Raw genomic sequence first — 22,830 nt, 5'->3', positions numbered from 1 at the left:
TCTTTTCCCCATGGTCCGTTTATACAGCAGGAATACTGAAGCTATTCAGGGTACTCAAGGGTACCATGACAGTGCCAAACCTGGGAATCTAACCTAGTCTCAACCGTTATAAGCCCAGTTCCCTCGCCATTGTGATTTTATGTAAACTATTATGGTTTACAGGGGCTGCCTGAAGCCTTGTGGCTAAGGTACATGACTGGGGCCTGGAAGGTTGGTGGTTCCAGCCCCAGTGTGGCCATGATGAGATCCATGCAGCTGTTTTTCTTTCCCAGCAGAGCGGGGAGGAGGCTCCGGCGAAAACTCCGGGCAGGTGCTACCAGACGACCCGGAGCGGGGCCTGCACCATTAACACACCTGGGGCGTCCTGCGACCGGGACCCCCCGCCCAGCTACCAGGTGAGTACCTCCGTGCTCTCCCACCCGCCTACCTGCCCTAACACCCAGCCACTCACCTCCCCGCCCAGCTACCAGGTGAGTCCCGACCTGCCCTAACACCCACCTGCTCGGCTTCCTGTTTTTATTTTCGGGAAGGGACCAGCGCTTTCTCAGGGGGGCGGGAGCTCCTGAAGTCCTTCCCCAGAGAAGGACCGGAGTATGTCATCGGCTTAATGTAGAGCAGTTTATCAGCAGTTAGTGCCGGTTGCTATTGGAGGAGGGGAAACTACGCGTTTTGAGTTTTTCCCAGGTGAATGTTGTCCCCCTCCTCCAGGTTTATGCTTTTGGCGCTACTTTTTTAAGCTCAGTTGCGGGTAGAAATTTGTTTTGTGCTATTATTTAGCGAGTGTAGGTGCCTGCGTGGAAAAGGCGAGCTCTATTGGACTATCCGCCGGGCAGCATAGTTCTGTAAGGTTGTATGTGATCAATGATGGTACTAGTGTGGTACTCCGAGCTCTCGTAGGGTAAAGGGCTACAAGCAAACGGTAACATAAAACAAGCTAATATTTTCTAATTGAGAGATAAGAAAAAAAACTTGTGACTCATTACAACACTAGAACACTTGTGAAACAGACTTTTTTTTCCAGTGTAAATACAGTTTTGTAACTGCTCTTTGAAAGCTTATTTTGTGTGTGTTTCTGTGTTGTAACTAGTACACGAGACCCGCATCCGATGTGAACATGCTCGGGGAGATGATGTTTGGCTCGGTCGCCATGAGCTACAGAGGCTCTACACTAAAGATACACTATATACGGTAAGATAACATGCATACGGTCATTTTCATAGGCTGGATTATATACCTTTTTTTTTTTTTTTTTTTTTTTCTAAAATCACGTATTTGAGTGCTCAATTCTAATAGCCTAATAAGCATAGCGATAACTCCTGGTAAAAATCCTTATCGCATCAAATTTCCGCAAAAACATGCTGGCAGTTTACATAAACGAAGGTCTGTGTTACCAAATGTTACCCTGACAACTTGAAGCATGCAATGGTGGTTAATTAATTTAGCCTGCTTAACTAGCTTGTTGGCTAGCAGTGACAGTTCAACAGTAGAAGCTAGCACACGTAACTCCCGATGTTTCGTAATAACTACTTAGAGCGACTGTATATTTTCTGCTGCTCATCTACGGCCTGTTTCCTCTGCTAAGTATAGCAAGTTCCCAAACAGAATCCCATGAATTCAAGTTTGTTGTTAGTTAACTGATCTAGCTAGCTAGCTGACGATACAGCACTCGCCAAGTTGAACTCGTTTGGCCAGCTAATAAATGCTAGGTATGTTTCTAATTGTGTGTGTGTGTGTGTGTCCAGCTCTCCTCCCCAGCTGATGATCAGTAAAGTGTTCTCCACCAGGGTGGGCAGTGTGACGGGCAGCACCAGCACGTGAGCACCCCTGTCGTCACAAACACGACGGTTTAATATTCACACGATAATTAAAACGTGAATAGACTTGAGAGCTGATGTGTAACTGAGGGGGATATTTAACAGGAATTTGATAATTAAATTACTATTAATAATTTGCATGAAATATTTATCAGGAGAATGTAAGTTAATATTTTATTCATTCCGATGGCTTGACATTGCGTTTGCTGATGAGGATTTAACAAACGGCAGTGGGAGTGATTTTCGAATGGAACCGATGATGGCTGGAGTTCAGACTAGCTGTCAATCACTGACATCTTCGAACCAACAGTTGGCTTGATTGGGGCATCCATTTAGATTTTCTCAAAGCCTCCCGCTCCCATTGCTAATGTGCAGTCGGGTCAATTTTGAACGGTGTGTACAGAGTGTGTGTGTTTTCAGAGTGTGCTATACAGTGCTGTGTTGTGTTGTGTCCCGGCAGGTTACAGGACAGCTTTGAGTACATGCAGCAGGATTCGGGGAAGTCCTGTCCCAGTCAGAGTGGTCTGGGGAGTCAGAGCAGCAGCATAGGTACGTATCCTACCCCCCTTCCCCAAATCCCATCCCTAAATCCTACCCCCTGCCTCAGCCCAAACCCCAACCACCCCCCGACCCCTCCACCACCCCACCCTTGGATAATAACAGATGCATAGGGGAGTCATAGCCTCACTTCACTCATAGAAAACAGAAAGGAGCTCCACCAATCACAAAGAGCATTCTTAACAACCAGTTGAACAAAGACGACTGTCATTGATGTCATTCTCGGTTCCCTGTTGGGGCATCGAAGCAGCAGCCTCCAACGCACTCTTGTGATTGGTGGATCTGTCGGTAGACGTAACAATGATTTATCTCCTTCATTTTATAACGGGCCCCAGCCTCCACCCCTCCCTGGCCCTCCCGCTGCCCACCTCCTCCGGTCTCTGACGGTCCCTGTGCCTCTTTCAGGGCCGGCTGCGCTATACAGGGCGGGGGGGCTGACCTGCGCCCCCCGGCCACCCCCCGCTCCCCCCGCCGCCCCGCTCCGTCTCATTCGGAGCGCCTCTTTCTTTGCAGGTTTGTGCGGAATGCTGGGCCTGGGGTGTAGAGTGCACGAAAACACCCCCCCCCTTCCCCTGCACCGTCCCCTCACCACAACCGCACAACCCTGTTCCTGAAGGGCCGGATCCATCTGGATCTCACGCCAACTTCTGCTTTGTAAACCCAACAGGCCTCAATAGTTTACATCAGTGGTCTCACGTTTAGTCACATTTCAAGCAATTAATGCTGCCTCAATTGATTCCAATTACTCATTCAGCCATATTCATTTAACTGCTTTAAAGCACAGAATATAAGCAACGCTTGTTATTTAGACAACACAAATAACAGATTTCACCTTATATGCTGCATACCTAGAGTCCTAATTCAGCAAATGACTAAACTGCCACTGCTGTGTACAGCTGATTGGCTTAATTGAGCCTGGCTGGCTAATTGAGCGGCTGTAATTGAAGGAAACGGAAGCTGACATGAAATGGCCCAATGGGAACTGGGTTGGCCACCTCTGAGCCAATCAGAGGGACTCTGATACGGAGGCACTGAGCATGTGTGGAGTATGGGGACAGATTGGGCCTGCCTTGATGCTGTGAGATTTGGGGTTTCTGTGGAGCGCAGCCGTTTCCCCATTCAATCTCCTCCAGTCAACCTGGCGTCCAATCAGAGGGCATGATGAGAGTTGCGTGGTGGAAGGTGGTGCTGGTCTTCATGTAGTTTCAGCCCTTTTTTAACCTCCTACCCCAGTCATAGCCAGCCCTGTTCATGGACGTCTACGGTCCTGTAGGTTTCCACTCCAACCCTAACACAGTATGCCTCGTTCAACAGCTGGTCTCGCTGAGCTGCTAGTTGGTAGAATCAGATGTGCCGGATTAGGGTTAAAATGAAACCCTCCCGGAACAGGGTCGGTCATGCACGGTGTCATCCTCAGTGGAACTGCATGTGCATGCATGCGCGTGTGTGTGTGTGTGTGTGTGTGTGTGTGTGTGTGTGTGTGTGTACTGCACGCATTATGCTGCTACTCTCCACTGCTGCCTGGTGTGGTCTCTGCATCCCCCTCTCTCCCTCCATCTCTCCCCCTCTCGTTTAGCCATGGACTCAAATCTGGAAGCTTCTGGCCTTCGGCGTCCCCAGGGGTCAAAAAGCTGTGTTTTATTTTCGATGTGGGGTCACCTGTTCTGCCATTTTTAGGTATATTAGAAGGGCCCAGTACGGTGTACGCTGGTGTACTCTAGCGCTAGTGTTCCATGAAGTGCACAGAATAACTGCATATCACAGAAATGCACTGATACAGGGGTAACCAACCATGTTCCTACCATCCTGTAGGTTTTCAACCCTAATTTGCCACACCTGACTCTACTGATTAGCAGCCCTACTGAATGATACCTGCTCTGTTAGAGCTGGAGTGAGAACCTACAGGAACAGGGTTGGGTCCCACTGCACTAATGCGCAGGGTGAATGCAGTTTTACAGTCCCTGCTCGCCAACGCTTGCACGGTTGCCGGGTTACCAGCCTTGACTGCGAGTTGTGCTGTTCGTGCTGCCGGTGTTTTTCTGACGTGTGAGAGAGCTGTGAAAGAAGCCTCTTCACATTTCACCCTCTCAGCACATTCGGAGGGAGGGAGAGAGGGAGGGAGGGAGGAAAGGAGAGAGAGAGAGTGAGAGAGAGAGAGAGAGGGAGTGAGAGAAAGAGAGAGAAAGAGAGAGAGAGAGGGAGAGGGAGGGAGAGAGAGGGAGAGAGGGAGGAAAGGAGAGAGGGAGAGAGGGAGGAAAGGAGGGAGGGAGGGAGGGAGGAAAGGAGAGAGGGAGGGAGGAAAGGAGAGAGGGAGGGTGGGAGGGAGGAAAGGAGAGAGAGAGGAAAGGAGAGAGAGAGAGAGGGAGGGAGGAAAGGAGAGAGAGAGAGGGAGGGAGGAAAGGAGAGAGAGGAAAGGAGAGAGAGAGGGAGGGAGAGAGGAAAGGAGAGAGAGAGGGAGGGAGGGAGGAAAGGAGAGAGAGAGAGGGAGGGAGGGAGGAAAGGAGGGAGAGGGAGAGGGAGAGGGAGAGGGAAGTCCCTGCACAGGAGAAACTGAATGTCTTGTTCTCCTTGTGGTTTCCGTGTGCCCTGCAGTGTGGAAAACACCCTCTTTGTCCGTTTCTCTATTTTGGCTTTGAGTGCACTTGTGGTAAAGGGTTATGTAAGTTCTACCCCACTGTTGTTCTCAGTGCAGAGATGTATGGTTATGTTAAATGGTTACGCAAGCGTTGTCGTTTGTGTTTGTGTGCATGTGAGGCGGTGTGTGCGCGCATGTGTGTGTGTGCGCGCATGTGAGAGGGTGTGTGTGTGTGTGTGTGTGTGTGTGTGTGTGTGTGTGTCTGTGTCTGTGTCTGTGTCTGTGTCTGTGTCTGTGTCTGTGAGAGAGATGAACAGTGAGGGGTTCACTGCTGCAGCAGGGGTGTGTGCGTGTGCGCGTGCGCGTGTGCCTGTGAAGTGTGTGTGTGTTTGAGATGAGCAGTGGGGGGAGCACTGCATCAGGGATGTGTGGGTGTGTGTCAGCAGGGGAATGTTTAAACTGCATGTAAAGGCAAGTTCAGATGAAAAACTCCTCAGCCAACAAGGCGGTTTTTAGAAGAAGTTGTGTTGGGTGTGAAGTGAAGCCTCAGAACGTCTGCTGACAGCTGCCGTCGCCTCCGAGACTCGACACGTCAAACCTGGAGTTTAAAGACGGGATGGATCCGCGCAACACGTTTCATTTATTCATGTGAGCTGTGCAAGTTTTTGCACAGTAGTATTAAAAGAACCTTTCCTACAGAGATGGAACTTTTGTCTTGGATGTTGTTGCAGTTTTGATCTGAACTGGGCTCAGGGGTGCAGGGTTTTTCAGGGCATTTATCTTTTTGAAGGGTATAAGGTTTTTTGGAATGTTTTCAGAAAATTCGATGCAAATTTGCTACGCCATTCAGTTACCAAGATGCAACTGTTATCTCCGCATTGGAATGTTGATTTAAATACATTGGATCTATGACAAATATGTGATTACAGTCGGCACGCATCATAGGCTTGTAGGCGGAGCGTCTGCGTCTGTCATAGTTCTGAACAGGGAGGCATCGTAGATCATTGCTATTTTCGTATTTTAATGAAGAACAATGTCAGCAAATTGCATTCAATTGTTATATTGAAGGACCAGCAGCAATCTCCCCCCTCGGGAGGTAACTTGAGCCTAGAGAGATTATGGAATTTTGTGGGCTTGTCCACTCTTGCCAACTGGATCTGTTACACCTTGACTCTTGGTAGAGTAGGTCATTTGGAATGTTTTCAAGATTCAAATAAATTCAGTGAAGGGGTCAGGTGTATAACGGGGTATGTGTGTGATGTGGTCAGGTGTGTGTGTGTGTGTGTGCGTGTGCATGTGTGTGTGCATGTGCGTATGCGCGATGGAGTAGGGGTGTGTATGTGTGATGGTGTCAGGTGTGTATGATGGTGTGTGTGTGATGATGTCTGGTGTGTGTGTGTGTGTGTGTGCGTGTGTGTGTGTGTGATGTGTTTTGGGTTCAGGAGTGTGACGGTGTGTGTGTGTGTGATGTGTTTTGGGTTCAGGAGTGTGACGGTGTGTATGTTCTCTCTCAGCTCACAGCACGCCTGTGGACATGCCCAGCCGTGGGCACAGTGAGGACCGGGACAGTGGCATCGCCCGATCAGGTACCCCCCCCGAACCCCAAATACGACTCAGCCTTCTGTTCAGGGTCCCCCGTCAGCTAGCAGTGTACCAACTGTGACATTGTTATACAATACTTTATTAGATAGGATTAGGTGGATGCCGTGGTTAAAAATGAAATGTGATGGTGTATATAGTCCAGAGACCATTGTTGCAGCGTATGAATCATATCCTTTTGCTCTCTTATGTGTCTGTGGGCATCTGCCCCGCCCGCCACGCTAGCGTCAGGCACTGACCCGTCGCCACAGTGACTGGCCGGCCGGTCGATGCCGAGAGGTCGTGACCCCGAACCTGTGTTTCTCCACAGCGTCGCTAAGCAGCCTGCTGGCCACACCCCTACCCTCCCCAGGCTCTTCCCTCTCCAGCGGCTGTGCCAGCAGTTACCAGCGGCGATGGCTACGCAGCCAGACCACCAGCCTGGAGAACGGGCCGATGCCACGCTGGTGAGGCCACAGTACTCCTTCACGTGGGGGGGTGGGAGAGTCAATTTGGCAAGAATGTTTCTTAATAGTACTTAAGTGCTGTGTAATGTGTTATGGAAAGAACTGGAAAGTAAATTAAAAAACATTATAAATTGTGCTGTGCTTGTGTTAACACCTTGCTGTGCCTGATGTTAACACCTGTTGTGATTGATGCAAGCTGCATATTTCTGAATGAGCTCTGAGTCCAGGTCTGTAGATGGATACAGCCAGGCCTCCTCAGCGGGCTCTGGAAGAGGAGGTAATGTGTGGACTCTGTGTCTGTCTCCGTGGCAGGAGTACGGAGGAGACCTTCAGCCTGTCGGACGAGAGCTGCAGCTCCAACCCGGCCATGGTGCGGCGGAAGAAGATCGCCGTCAGCATCGTCTTCTCTCTGCCGGAGAAGGAGGAGGAGAACAAGAGCTTCCAGGACTTCTTCTTCTCCCACTTTCCGCTCTTCGAGTCCCACATGAACAAGCTGAAGAGCGCCATCGAGAAGGTAGGCCTCGTCCCAAGCCTCGCCTTCACGCTCGTGGGCCCCAGCGGGCTGCTCTGTACCTGAAAACACGACGGTCTGACCTGCACATCGGGGTTGAGCTCGGTCTCACTTTAGTTCAGTTAACTCGGGAAATAAATTCTAATTCAGTTCATCGTTTCATTCAGTCATCGGTTGATTTTTGTTTTGTGGAATTAGTAACATTTCACTGTTTTATCAAAGTACTGTCCAAAATATATTTGCGATTTTATATTTAATAAACACATGCAGACACACAACGGAAGAACAGAGACCTGCACACACGCGCACACGCACACCCTTTATCTTTGCTTGGAGAAGGGGATTAGATAAGATGGAGCTCCAGAGTCTGTCAGACTCAGGCCCTGTTTACACGACAACAGTGCCTGCTGAAAATGGCACACTTTCGTTGCGTTTTGGCCTTTCGTTTACATGACACCGGCGTTTTGGAGGGCTGAAAACGTTGAGTTTTGATAATGGGTTCCGGAGTGGAATTATTTGAAAAAGCCGTCCTTATCGTTTCCGTGTAAATTGGGAAAACGCAATTCTTGTGATAAGAAGACCGCATGCGCTGGCGCATGGTGTTGAGTTGCAAAGCTACACCACCACCCACTGGCCTGGCATGCATACAGCAGCGTTTCAAATGTTACCCGTTTGAGAAACTCAGTGAGGAGAGAGCTCCACCTTTGACCCTTAAAGTAGTGGCCGGTGTGGAGCTTGTGCAGTCGGGCAGGAGCCCAATAAACCCCCTCCCCCCCGGCGCTGTGCGCTTCTATTACCATGGTAACAGCCGTGTAGAGGCCGCGGGCCTGCTGATAAACACACGCCAGGTCTGCTCGTCTCCTGCCCTGGAGGACCATATCCCAGCAGGCTTTAGGGCCTTCAGGCGCTCACAACATGCCATGGAAACCACAATGACTCCGGGACAACAGGCAGTCAGGAGAATGCATGGCCAACCAAGCTTAAACTCCTCAGGCTCTCTGGGACAGTTGTGTTCAAAAACCGCATACTACTCGTACTACATTTACAAGAAAATCAGCCTGAAATTTAGTACGAGTAGTATGCTAGCATGCGGTTTCCAGCATAGCCTTAGATTAGACCAGTGATACTCAAATCTGACCCTCCTGACCAGTAGTACTATTGCTTTTCTTTTCTACCTGATAGTTAATTGATCAATTAATGTAATTAATTGGCTAAAGATTATACCTATTTGGTGAGCCAGTTTAGAGTGGAGTAATGAACACCAGCAGTACTGCTGGCGTTGAGGGCCAGATTGGATTATTTCTGGGTTAAGCCACAGTTGTGTGGTATCTGCCAGGCCTGTGTCAAATCCATAATTGTTTTGGATTCATATACCTTTCTGTGCTTGATTGATCTTGCCTGGTGCAGTTCGGCCAACCAAGAGGACCAGAAGATGGAGTTTGGACTTTGTATTTGATGTATTTGATCCAGGTCTGATATCTGTATGACAGCAGTGTAAATGTTGCATCTGTTGTGGCCAATTCGTCACATAGAAATAAACACCACAGGGATTATTCAAGGTATTTTTGCTGTTGGGCCCTGAGTTTGGACAGTCAGAATAGGACCGTAGAGTGGAAAGGGGGCTTTTTCACATCTTTGGGGAGAGTGCTTGTCCTTGGCGAGGTGGCTTGGTTTAACGTCGGGAACATGACACTTCCAGGGCCGAAGGTCTGAGTCGGCCTGCTGTTGGAGATGGCCCCGTTTTCTGCATTTTCTCTTTTGAACAGCAGAGTTCCTCCCCGTTTCAGGCAATGATCCTGTGCCGGAAGATCGCCGAGTCCAGCCAGCGGGTGCAGGTGTACCTGTGTCGGGTCATGGACGCTCTCGGGGAGTTCCGGTGAGTGGTGAGACGTGATGCCGCCCCCTGGTGTTAGGAAGGGAGCGGTGCAGGCGGCCCGCCTCAGATAAAATCTCCATCAGTGCGCTGAAAGGATGAAATGTGAGCCTTCAGCTCATTCTGATGAGTCCGCTTGAGAAATCCCATTAGGCTTAAAACTCCTGCTACGTTAATTTAAAAAATTATATAGTTATAATATATAATTTATAATTATATGCTGACAAAATGATTCTAAAGGTTTTAGATAATAAAGCTAGATATTTTATTTCTTAAGAATTAAGAATTAATTTAATTTAATTAAGTGAGATTAATTTAGGGATTAATGTAGTAATGTTGACTTCAGTGTCTTGAAGACGTACTCTTTGTGCGTTTATCTCCAGTGATTATTTAAAAAGCACTTAGGGCTGTTCTTTCAGACATTAATCCACCTTGTGTGCATTTATTGAGTTTAAATTACAGAAAATTATTTGTGGCTTTAAAGCCACAAAGGAAATTAAGTTTCTTTTCTTTCAGATTTTTCAACACTTAGTGTGTAGTTGTTGTGATTAGCTAGGGATGTATTAGTGAATGCAGGCTGTGGTGTAATTGTCTCTGTGTGTGCGTGCGTGTGTGTGTGCGCGTTCTGTTTTTGTGTCTGTCTGTCTGTCTGTCTGTGTGTCTGTGTGTCTGTGTGTCTGTGTGTCTGTGTGTCTGTGTGTCTGTGTGTCTGTGTGTCTGTGTGTCTGTGCGCGCGTGCGAACAGGACGACGGTATGGAACCTGTACATGGCCCCCCGGATCTCGGAGCCTGTGTGGCTGACCATGGTGTCTCAGAGCGCAGAGAAGAGTCCGCTGTGCCAGCGATTCCTCCGGGAGCTGACCGCTCTCACCGAGCACACCGGCAAGAGCCAGTGAGTCCATAGATATCAGGCCCAGCTTTTCACCTGAATACTGGGAACCATGGATATCAGGCCCAGCTTTTCACCTGAATACTGGGAACCATGGATATCAGGCCCAGCTTTTCACCTGAATACTGGGAACCATGGATATCAGGCCCAGCTTTTCACCTGAATACTGGGAACCATGGATATCAGGCCCAGCTTTTCACCTGAATACTGAGAACCATAGATATCAGGCCCACCTTTTCACCTTGACACTGGGAACCATAGATATCCTGCCCTGCTTTTTACCTCAATACTGGAAACCATAGCTATCAGGCCCAGTTTCTTTTAACTCCACACTGGAAACTATAGATATCCAGCCCAATTTGTAAACCTCCATCTTGGAAGGCATCTGTCCCTAACTTTTATCTTTTCAACTAAATAAATCATATTTGACCTTGTAGTAAATTAAACCATAGATGTAAAACCCTCCTGGTGACCCTGTAAACCGTTGCTGTGCAACAGAACCCTGCTGTATGACATCAATCTGTAGCTGATCGCTTACCTTTCGCCCCATAGGTTCCTGTCGTCTCTGCTCACGGCTGTGCTGACCTATCACTTGGCCTGGGTGCCCACCGTCATGCCCAATGACCACCCGCCAATCAAGGCCTTCGCTGGGAAGCACACCTCCCTGTCGGTGGACATGTTGGCCAAGTCCCACCCCTACAACCCTCTCTGGGCCCAGCTCGGTGAGTTACTGCTTCCGGGTCAGTGTGTGGGGTTTCAACTGGTCTGGTTACTCTCGTGATATGTTTTTGTACTTCCTGTTTGGCAGATGGGGTTCATGTTTATGTGCAGGTAAAACAGCGGAAATAATCTCATTTTATTACCTCTGTGGTCACCTCTGCTGACCTGTCAGTGTTCCTGCTCAGGCAGATTATGTCATAATTAGCGATGTCATCATAAGCACTGAGCTGCAGTGCAGTATGGGTAATAGCTATGAGGTGTCCTGGTGAGGATCATCGTTGCTCCAGCTCACTGATCCTGGAGCAATGTGAGCAGACTGTCTGTGTGTCTGTGTGTCTGTGTGTCTGTGTGTCTGTGTGTCTGATGTGGTTAAGGATTTGCTGTGTAGCAGGGTGGATTTCCACCCAAGCAATATTTTTCAAGAAAATATGTGAACCACACAGGACACAATCACTATGGCGATGTGAGGTTCAGAAGTATACTGCCATCTTGTGGTGAGATTTTAAGCACTGTTCTCTTTTAAAGTCAATTATTTCATGACCACATTTGGCCATTATTTATTTCTTGGCATATTTTATACTATTTTATATGAGCACAATATATTATCGCAATATTTCACACGCACAAAGCACTTTTAACGTGATCAATAAAGAAGATTTTCCTTTAAAAGTTAAATTTGAAGGAAGATTTCCACATTTTGTGAAAATACACAATTTCATCCTGATCCTGCAAAGCTGAGGGGGTCACTGCTGGTTTTTGTTTTCACCTTAAAAACGAAAAGAGTTTGGAAGCCACTGAAAGATCATATAGATTTATTAGGCTCTCAAGGCACAACACAGATATCTGGCCTTGGATGTAAGGAGGTCATCTGTACTGCTGACGATGTGCTGGCGATGCGCTTCAACACCAACCTCTCTTCCTCAGGCAGCTTTAATAAAGTTGTATCAGCACCTTAGTGGTTTCCCAACTCCTTTTTTGTTCCTAAAATCGGTAAACTATACAGATCCGAGAAAGTTGAAGTGAGACTGTACCTGGTACCATGGTAATGAAAGGTGCTTTATAAATAAAGTTTTGTATTATTATTATTATTATTATTATTATTATTATTATTCCCTTTGTCCCCTTATACCCCTCTGTCTCACTAATTCTGTATTAGGCAGTTTACAGTACATAGAGTTGGATGAGAATACTGAAATGTGTGTGAGACAAATGCAGGACACTGTCAGAGAAGTGGAGTAGTTGCGTTTCCCCTGCTCTGCGGTGGTTAACCCCCCTGGTCTCTGGCCCTGCAGGGGACCTGTACGGCACGCTGGGCTCTCCGGTGCGGCTGGCGCGGACGGTGGTGGTGGGGAAGCGGCGGGACCTGGTCCAGCGCGTGCTGTACGTGCTCACCTACTTCATCCGCTGCTCGGACCTGCAGGAGAACGTGCAGTGGCCCGCCGACCGGACCCAGGGGGGAGCCGAGAGGGACGCCCCCACCGGGATCACCACCACGCTGGAGCGGGGCGAGGTGGAGCAGTCCGAGTACGTGGTGGTCTCCGTGCGGAGCCAGCAGGCCGACGCGGAGAAGGGCGGGGCCACGGAGGGCGGCCATGGTCAGGCCAGCCAATCGGAGAGCACTGTGGAGGAGGGGGCCACGCCCCCTCCCGCTGCCCCTTGCAGCCCGACTCCGGGGGTGGGCCAGGGGCACAGGGAGGAGGCGACGTCCCCTGCCCCTTTGGGGGAGAGACCCTGTCCCAGACTTTTGCCCCAGGAGAGTCCGCTCCTGCACAGGGTGAAGTTCCAGATCGGGAGCTCGGAATCGCCCGACTCGGACGTGGAGTCACGGCAGAGGGAGGTGGACACGGGCTACCACTGCTTCAAGGACTGCCTGGCGGAGGAGACCGAGACTGAGGAGGAGCCTGACGACTCCATGCCAAAGATGCACCCACAGCATGGCGACTGCCCCACTGGGGCACTGGGGAGCCTGGCTGGGGGCAGGACAGAGGGCTTTGGGACCCTAGCAGGGGGCAGGACAGAGGGGCCAGGCCCCGCGCTGAAGCCTCGTTCTCAGGGAGTGAGCGGAGTGGTGCGTGTTCTGCCCCTGGCAGACAGGGCGGCGCCAGTGAGGGTCTGCCCTGGGTGGTGTGCTCCCTATGGGGGTGGGGGCAGGAAACTGCCGCTCCGGCTGCAGGGGGACATCCGGAGGAACGAGAGCTCCGACAGCGCCCTGGGGGACAGCGACGAGGAGGAGGTGACGGGGGAGCAGGACGCCCCGCAGGAGCACCTCCGAGAGGAGCACCAGCTTCCACTGCCCAGGTACTGTTCCACTCACCTTAGAACCTCCACTGCCCAGGTACTGTTCCACTCACCTTAGAACCTCCACTGCCCAGGTACCCGCACCTTAGAACCTCCACTGCCCAGGTACTGTTCCACTCACCTTAGAACCTCCACTGCCCAGGTACCCGCACCTTAGAACCTCCACTGCCCAGGTAACCGCACCTTAGAACCTCCACTGCCCAGGTAACCGCACCTTAGAACCTCCACTGCCCAGGTACCCTCACCTTAGAACCTCCACTGCCCTGGTACCCTCACCTTAGAACCTCCACTGCCCTGGTACCCTCACCTTAGAACCTCCACTGCCCAGGTACCCTCACCTTAGAACCTCCACTGCCCAGGTACCCTCACCTTAGAACCTCCACTGCCCAGGTACCCTCACCTTAGAGCTTCATTAATGAAGCAGCATCTCTGGATGCATAGGGTCGTGTATGAAAATGTTACACAGGCCTGGCTCTGTGTCTAAAATGGCTGCTTGTGGAGGCCTCGGGGACTGGAAGAATGCAGAAGTTTCATATGTTGTTTTGTTTTGGTTATTTTGAACACTCAAGCAGATCCCAGAGGTTTTTCCCGATTTTTATCAGCACACAGAGTTAAACGGTATTTTCATTGCTTATTGGACCCAGGCCTTGAGGCAGTACCACAGTACGATTAGTTTTTCAGTAAATTGAGTGTATTAAATTGGTATTTCCTTTCTCATGTTGTATTTTTTCAGGACGGAAACCACCAGCAGGCCAGATGTGAACAATTTTGGCCGCTCTCTGTTCGGGGGGTACTGCCCCCAGTACATGCCCGACTTCGTCCTGCACGGGGCCAGCTCCGACGAGCGGCTGAGGCAGTGTCTGCTGGCTGACCTGGAGCACACCGTGCTGGTGAGCTTCATCATCATCATCATCATCATCATCATCATCATCATCATCATCATCGTCATCGTCATGCACTTCTGTTCCTTACCCAGCATGGTGGGACTTACGGAATACTCTTCTTCCCCTTCATCTTCTCCTCCTCCTCCTGTGATTGGTCCCCTGCAGCACCCGGCCCTGGATGAGCCAATCGCGGAGGCCGTGTGCATCATCGCTGACACGGACAGGCTGAGTGTCCAGGTGGCCACCAGCCAGCGCAGGACCAGCGACCCCAGCAAACTGGGCCAGGAGGTGCTGGTGTCCAGCCTGGTGACCCACCTCCTGCAGTCCCTGCTCCAGCTCTACCGGCTGCACATGTCCCCTGACTTTGTACGTACCGCCGCCACTAAAACACTGAAACATACAGACCTGGGTCACACACGCAACCGCTCTGTATTCAAATACCGCCAGTAAAACACTGAAACATACAGACCTGGGTCACACACTCAACCGCTATGTATTCAAATACCGCCACTAAAACATATAGTATTATCAGACCTGGGTCACACACGCAACCGCTATGTATTCAAATACTTTATGTGCTCATCACCGCTACTAAAACACTAAAACATGCACTCACGAGCACTTTATTAGGTATCTATTAGACTTATTTTTTTAGACTAGATGCGTTGTGTGTTCCGAGATGCTCTTCTGCATACCACTGTTGTAATGTGTGGTTATTTGCGTTACTGTCACCTTCCTGTCAGCTTTGACCAGTCTGGCCATTCTCCTCTGACCTCTCTCATTAACAAGGCTGCAGGACTGCTGCTCACTGGAAAACTTTAGAGACTAGTGTGCGTGAAAATCCCAGGAGATCAGCAGTTTCTGAGATACTCAGCCACCAACAATCATTCCACAGTCAAATTCTTTCCCCATTCTGATGGTTGATGTGAAAATTAACTGAAACTCCTGACCCGTATCTTCATGATTTCATGCATTGCACTGCTGCCACACAATTAAATAATCGCTTGAATAAGTAGGTGTCACAAAGTAAAAATGTTCCTAATAAAGTACTCAGTGAGCACATTATCAATTGTTATGGATTCAAATACTGTTCTGTGCTCATCACTGCCACTAAAACAAATTCAGACCTGGGTCACATACGTACGTAACCATTTTGGATTAAAATCCTTTTCTGTGCTCAATTGATCTTGCCTGGGGCACTTGGGCACTTGGGCACTTGGGCACTTGAGGACCAGAACCAAGGTGGGGTTTGCTCTTTTTGAGAGTATTATTTCACAGGTTCCAATACACCAGACAAGCTCAGCAAAGTGTAGAAAAGTATTTGAATCCAAAATCATGTATTTGACTCGGGGTCTGATTATAAAACGTTTTGTCATTTTAACAGAATGCAGCTGGTTGTCTTTACAGCAGCGCTACTCAACTGCACATCCTGTGGGCTGCAGTATCTGCAGGCATTTACTCCTGCCGTGCGCTACACCCACCTGATTTCACCAATTAGCGTATTATCTGAACCAAGCAGGTAGAGTAAATCGTGAAATCAGGTGGTGTAGTGCACGTTGAAGCAGATACCTACAGACACTGCTGCCTGCAGGACGTGGAGTTGAGTAGCTCTGCTTTACAAGATACGGCCGTCTGTGTGACGCCTGAAGCTTTCTTGGCTCACATTTCTGTTTTGTTTTTTCAGTGTGTTATGCATCTGGAGGATCGTCTACAGGAAGTGTACTTCAAAAGCAGGATGCTGGCGGAGTATCTGAAGGGACAGACCAGGGTCCACGTAAAGGAGCTGGGAGTGGTTCTGGGGTAGGTCACATTTCTGGGCTTTTACGGCCGTAGCGGACACAAACCAGGCCTCGTAGACCGCTTGCCCAAGGGCATTCTTTCAACAGTGCAGTCAAAGCATTGACTATGAAGGCTAATCTGCTGGGTTTTCACATATCAGTTTCCAAAGCATTTTTATTTTTATTTTTTTGTCTTGTTTTGATCAGAACTGTTTGAGGTTCTGCTGGTGTTCAGCAAAGGACGTAGAGTTGTGTTCAAATAAATAGTAGTACGTTAAAAAAGTGAATAAAGTGCTAATATTTTTGGATAGCTTTTAGTTCAATATTTCAAATGTAGTGGAAACATTACACATTCAATTCCAAATCAAAGCATTAGCAAATTTTATAAAGTCTGCGTTATTCTTTTACAGGAAGCAAAGAAAAGGAATATTAATCTGTTCAAAAAAATGGCAGTGTCGACATTTCTCTCTCTCAAAACTCTCTTCAAATTGAAGAAATTTTTCAAGATTTAACTTCACTTTAAATTACTGAACTAATATTTAGTTGCATAACCATTGTTTTTGATAACTGCTGCGCATCTGTGTTGCATCGAGTCAACCAACTTCTGGCACCTAGAAACAGGTATTTCAGCCCAGGAGGAACTAACTACATTCCACAGTTCCTGTGAATTTTTGGGTTTTGCTTCAGAAACTGCATTTTTAATGTCACCCCACAAGTTTTCAATGGGGTTGAGGTTGGGGGATTAAGCTGGCCACTCCATTATTACAATCCTTTTTGTTGGAAACCAAGATGTTGCTCGCTTACTCGTGTGTTTGTGGTCGTCAGCTTGCTGAAACACCCATTTCAGGGGCATTTTCTCTTCGCCGTACAGCGACATAATCTCCAAATATTTTGATGTATTCCAACTGATCCATAATCCCTGGTATACGAACCCAACACCGTAGTATGAAAAGCATCCCCATACCATGATTTTTGCGCCACCATGCTTCACTGTCTTCACAGTGTACTGTGGCTTGAATTCAGTACCCGGGGGTCATCTGACATACTGTCGATGACCACTAGACCCGAAAATAACAATTTTACTCTCATCAGTCCACAGAATGTTACGCCATTTCTCTTTGGGCCAATCGATGCGTTTCTTGGCAAATTTTAACCGATTCTGCACATGCCCTTTTTTCAACAATGGTGCTTCACGGGGGCTTCTTGCTGCTAGCTTAGCTTCGATCAAATGCCTTGGACTGTAACAGCACTTACAGGTAATTGTGGATCATCTTTGATCTTTCTGGAGCTGATGAATGGCTGAATCTTTGCCATTCTGGCTATTCTTCGATCCCTTTTAACAGTAGAATTGATCATCATTTCGGGTTTATATTGCCATTTTAAAGCATTTGAGATAATTTAAGCTGAGTATCCTATAATTTGCTGCACTTCCTTATAAATTTTCCCCTCTCCAATCAACTTTTTAATCAAATGACGTTGTTCCTCCGAACAATGTTTGGAACGGCCCATTTTATTTAGCAATTCAGAAGGAAATATATTTTATAACAATGTGTGAAACATTTGCTTCCCTTCTTCCTTAATAAAGGACAATTAATGACACCTGTTTTTTTCACAGAATGAATGAATTCTCTAATTGAACACACTGCTATTATTTTAACAATTCTTTCAATGAATGAGTCAATTACTCAGAACAAGCAGCGTGCATGTCATGACAGTTGGGTCTGTTGTTTTTCTATTACACTACTACATCAACAAGTTAATTATTTGGCATGCAGAAATATTACTACTAATAACAGTGGTTCCTCAGGTTACTGACGTACTGCTGTTTTCTTGAACACAACTGTATGTAACGTCAGGCATGTGTAACGCTGAAACACGTGTAACCTGAGGCACGTGTAATGCTGAGATACAGACACGTGTAACGCTGAGACACAGACACTTGTAGCGCTGGGACACGTGTAACCTCGGGCACGTGTAACGCTGGGACACGTGTAATTTCGGGCACGTGTAACGCTGGGATACGTGTAACCTCGGGCACGTGTAACGCTGGGACACGTGTAACCTCGGGCAGGTGTAACGTTGGGACACGTGTAACGCTGGGACACGTGTAACCTCGGGCACGTGTAACGCTGGGACACGTGTAACCTCGGGCATGTGTAACCTCGGGCACGTGTAACGCTGGGACACATGTAATTTCGGGCACGTGTAACGCTGGGATACGTGTAACCTCGGGCACGTGTAACGCTGGGACACGTGTAACGCTGGGACACGTGTAACGCTGGGACACGTGTAACCTCGGGCACGTGTAACGCTGGGACACGTGCAACCTCGGGCACGTGTAACGCTGGGACACGTGTAACCTTGGGCACGTGTAACGCTGGGACACGTGTAACGCTGGGACACGTGTAACCTCGGGCACGTGTAACGCTGGGGCACGTGTAACGCTGGGGCACGTGTAACGCTGGGGCACGTGTAACGCTGGGACACGTGTAACCTCGGGACACGTGTAACGCTGGGGCACGTGTAACGCTGGGGCACGTGTAACCTCGGGCACGTGTAACGCTGGGACACGTGTAACCTCGGGCACGTGTAACGCTGGGACACGTGTAACCTCGGGCACGTGTAACGCTGGGACACGGTGGCTGCTTGTGTAAGCGCTCTCCTAGCCTCCCACGTGACTGCATCATTATGCGCTTCTGTTCCAGGATCGAGTCCAACGACCTTCCTCTGCTGGCTGCCGTGGCGAGCACACACTCTCCGTACGTCGCCCAGATCTTACTGTGAGCCCCCCGCCCTCAGCGCCACGCCCCACGAGGAACCGCCCTCTCCGCACTGGGTGTCCTCCACAGAGGACAGAGAGAAGGACAAACTCGTATCTGCCGTGGTTTTACACCCCTCCCCCTCCCCCCAGTGGTGTACGGGACATTGGAACAAACCCAGCAGCTGCTTGTGTTGAAGAGGAAAAAAAAAGACCTGAATTTAAGTACAGAGAAAAAAGACTTGATTCAGTCTTGGACTTGCAATTAACATTAAAAAAGCTGGGTGGTTGTTATATAAGCTGAAATTGCTCATTTTAATTTCCTTTTTTTTGTATCTGTGATATTTTTCATGTTTTTATACAAAGGGATGAAACTAAGCGGAGAGGTGTTAAAGGAAAGAGCTGTGTGAGTAAGTTTACATGAGGTGAGGATTTGGGGTCTTGGATCGTCAGCTGACACTAATTGTCTGCTTTACCATTCTTAATTGTTTTTTTCCCAGAAGTTGTGTTGATGTATGCACAAAAAAAATGTCACAATTCTGTAAGTTTAATGATGACTTAATTTTTTTTTATTTATTTTTTTTGCAGCGTTTTCTTTTTGCATTTTCTTGTTGACTAATTGACTTGATAACACGAGCAGTCTTTACATTTCCTTGGGCATTTAATGAAATGCGGATCAACTGGCTTAAGAAAGCTTAAGGATAAACTTAATCGAACCTTCTTTTTGTATGCAAAATTATTTCTTTTTTTAACTCCGTTTCTGTATTCAAGAAACGAGTTCTCTGTCTGTGCTGTTCGAAGCCGGGTTGTCAGCAGCTGAAGCTGATGTATTAGGCTTCAGCTGTTCGGCCCCTTTGGACACCCTGTCTGTACCGCAATGGAAATTGCATTTGCACCATAATCCACATTCTCTCAGTTGGGTGAAATGGGACATTGACACACGTTTACTTCTTAAGACGACGGTTCCACTGTGAACAATAGGGGGAGAAGGAGGGGCCTTCATATTGCCGTCGCTGACCTGGTTTAAACCAATTGCTGTGTTCTGCTGTGGTGAGCAGAATCTTTTGATTGGTCCAAATGAGTCTGATTGACGGTTCACTGTGGCGTCGCCCACTTGGGGATTCGTGTAAACCTCACTCCTCCTCCACTACTGTGAGTGAATGCATCTATTTTTATACAGGGATTCTGAGCCCTTTCTGAACACACAAATGAAAACTCAGAAATTATGCAGCTTATCCAGGCCTTTGTGTTGTTCGTATTTAGGGCTTATTTCATGCAGAATTTCCAATAATGAAAAAAGAAGCTTTTACAGAATGACAGTGATGGTACAAACATCATTAACACCCCCCCCCCCCCACCAAAAATTGCTGGCTTTTTATTGATTATTTTAAAACGACTGAATAGCTTCTGATTATTATACTTTTTTTTTTTTTCCTGTTTGTTTTCGTTTACACTAAACACTACCTCAGTTGGCAGGATTGAACCGCTCTCATCTTGCCTGTCAGAAGGCTTGTTCGTCTTTCGAGATGTTGATTTCCTCTAAGGTTCCATTTCCTGTCACGTGACGGAGCGGAGTACTCTAAAAACGGAGCGTTGTGTTCTGAGATGCGATGCCCTCACTGTGTTAGCACGTCTGTGGTGTAGGTGTGTGTAGAGAGGGGCAAGGTGTCTGCATTGTAGCGCGTATGGAGAATTTGACAAGTATGTACGCAGGGCCTCATTCAAGCTGCTGTTATGCCTGTGATCGTCACTCTTAGTATCTTTTCATTTCATTCAGTATTGCTTCATGTTGTTTTGAAGAGAACACATGGCACGTTTAATAAATGAAGGTAATTTGAATTATAACTGTGGTGTAAATGTTTTGTTTGCTTGCTTTCCATCTGAAAAAGCTTTGAACTGGGCAAAAAATGGCCAGCCTGTCGCCTAGTGGCTAAGGTACATGACTGGGACTCGGAAGGTTGGTGGTTCAAGTCCCGGTTTAACCACGATGAGATCCACACAGCTGTTGGGCCCTTGAGCAAGGCCCTTAAGCCTGCATTGCTCCAGGGGGAATTACCAACTAAAAGATATCCAAAGTTAAGTCAAGTTAAAATGAGAGTTGACATTGACTCAGCTTTCATGGGCAACATTGAGCACAAAAGATCGGGAATACTCTAAATCTATTGGCAAGTCTGCAGGTATGATGATCAGTGATGAATTTTAATAAGCCCCTTTATTCCACATTCAACTAATTTTCCCCCAAACTGCAGTTCCCTATGTCCACTAGGTGTAGCTGTGGTTGAAGTAAAGGGCCTGGATAATATCGTCCTGCACTAATGGAAAAACCCAGTGGTCGGGTCTGTGGTGAATGGATACTTTACCCAAACATTGGATATGCTCCAGCTCACATTAACTGCTGTACAAAAGCACTTAACTGTACATAATCACTTGAGTTCAGTCGACTGTATTTGAACCCTTGACCCTTATAACACTGCTGAATGGACTTGCATTTATAAGATGCTTTTATCCAAGACCAACTTCTGCAGCTGGAATACTGTTGATTTGCAGTGATTTTCCTCTGAATTCTGGTTGAGCATTGGGAATTGACATGGCAACCACCTGTCTGAACATTATATTAGCCCAGGGGTGGGCAAGGTAGGCCGGATCTGCTTCTGGATATCAGGCCAACTTCTGCTCTTAATTTAATTAGCCCAAACATGTACTTGATCTGTAATTTATAGCCACATTCCCTGATATAAACAGCAGCTGATAAATGTTCTTGTCTTGTAGGATTTTATTGTGGTCTAATTTACAAATGAATCGATCATAACATTTAGCTAATTAGCTGATTGAGCCAGGGTAACTGGTGGCAGAAAGATCCTGCATGCATGCTGGCCTTCCAGGACTGGAGTTGCCCATCTCTGTGCTACACTGTCACCTCATAAACCAGGGGTCGGCAACCCTGGTCGTGGAGAGCCACAGGGGGTGCTGGCTTTCGTTGTTACTTGGCATTAATTGATCAATGAAAGCCATTGATTACACAGTTAACTCACCTCACCTGGTTTCTTGGGTCTGAATCGGTTGCTTATTTTAAGGTGGAGATGAAAGCCAGCACACCCTGCGGCTCTCCAGGACCAGGGTTGCCGACCCCTGTCATAAACCATACAGGAACACACCACACTGGAGCCCAGTAATGATGTTTTAGGCCATGTTTAGTTTCCTGAAGCTCTCTTTCTAGGGATAAATGAGGAAATTCTGTCCCATATAGCACGGATGATCAACTCTGGCCCTTGAATCCAAATCCAGCCCAGGGTTTCTTTTCTCCTGGGTAATTGGTGCTGACTTCACACCTTACTCCCAGGTAAAGTGAGGGTGGAAAAGCAGCGGTTCTCCACCGTCAAGGACCGGGAGTTGTTCATCCCTGCCATAATATAGTTTTGTGTGCTATTCCACATATTCCCACATGGGGGCACTGTAGTCCAAGCCATTAATGGCAGAGGGTGTCATGCATAAGTAGTTGTGCAGAGTGAATCTAAGGTAAGAAACGTTTACATTTTACATTTTGCCATTTACCATTTTCGTGGACAATTAAAATAATTACATTTGCATCGTGGCAATTCGCAGATTTTATCCAGAGCAGTTTTTCAACATATCCATTAATAATGACCATTAAAATCAACAGGGAAATCTGAAGGGTAAATTAAATCATTTACCAGTAACCGACAATACTAATGATGGCACCACATCTTGAAAATGAGTTCAATCTTCCATGTCGCAAAGATTTTAATGCACAGGGAATGATACGCCCCTGTGCATTAAAACTACAGGATGGTACATTTCTAGGAATGGGATTGGGCATCCCTGCTCTAGCTGTTGAATGAGGTGTGCTTTGTTAGGGTTGGAGTTCAATCCTACAGGACAGTAGATCTCCAGGTACAGGGTTGGTTACTACTGCTCTAGACATCATTCCCTGTGCAAACAGAACACTTGCCACAGTACAGGTGCTTTTGCAGCATTCACAGGTGATTGGATGAGGAGAACCTCTCAATCTCACCTTGTGGTATCAGGTACATTGACTTCAAGACACCAATTAGGGTATGTGTTAGTGGTCATTTGAACTGTGAAGGAATCATCTGTGGACCTGCACT

At 47.8% G+C, this 22,830-nt stretch overlaps 1 protein-coding gene across 3 annotated transcripts in view; it reads left to right on the top strand.

The window, feature by feature from the left end:
* The window catches only part of fnip2 (folliculin interacting protein 2), a 34,969-nt gene extending 14,421 nt beyond the window's left edge, over nucleotides 1-20,548 (top strand). For 2 of the 3 annotated variants that reach the window (XM_061246435.1, XM_061246437.1), the window contains exons 3-17: nucleotides 273-395; nucleotides 1,088-1,188; nucleotides 1,743-1,814; nucleotides 2,275-2,363; nucleotides 6,462-6,533; nucleotides 6,857-6,992; nucleotides 7,305-7,506; nucleotides 9,291-9,379; nucleotides 10,122-10,268; nucleotides 10,818-10,987; nucleotides 12,278-13,283; nucleotides 14,017-14,173; nucleotides 14,333-14,533; nucleotides 15,852-15,967; nucleotides 18,651-20,548. In XM_061246435.1, coding sequence (XP_061102419.1) covers nucleotides 273-395; nucleotides 1,088-1,188; nucleotides 1,743-1,814; nucleotides 2,275-2,363; nucleotides 6,462-6,533; nucleotides 6,857-6,992; nucleotides 7,305-7,506; nucleotides 9,291-9,379; nucleotides 10,122-10,268; nucleotides 10,818-10,987; nucleotides 12,278-13,283; nucleotides 14,017-14,173; nucleotides 14,333-14,533; nucleotides 15,852-15,967; nucleotides 18,651-18,729 — 2,760 coding nt within the window. In that variant the 3' untranslated portion in view covers nucleotides 18,730-20,548. The remainder of the gene's footprint in view (nucleotides 1-272; nucleotides 396-1,087; nucleotides 1,189-1,742; nucleotides 1,815-2,274; nucleotides 2,364-6,461; nucleotides 6,534-6,856; nucleotides 6,993-7,304; nucleotides 7,507-9,290; nucleotides 9,380-10,121; nucleotides 10,269-10,817; nucleotides 10,988-12,277; nucleotides 13,284-14,016; nucleotides 14,174-14,332; nucleotides 14,534-15,851; nucleotides 15,968-18,650) is intronic. The other variant, XM_061246436.1, reaches the window with a different exon arrangement.
* Nucleotides 20,549-22,830: the final 2,282 nt, after the last annotated feature.

This window comes from Conger conger, chromosome 6 (assembly GCF_963514075.1).
Source record: "Conger conger chromosome 6, fConCon1.1, whole genome shotgun sequence".
NCBI classification, from domain to species: domain Eukaryota; kingdom Metazoa; phylum Chordata; class Actinopteri; order Anguilliformes; family Congridae; genus Conger; species Conger conger.
This window is presented reverse-complemented; position numbering and strand designations above follow the sequence as displayed.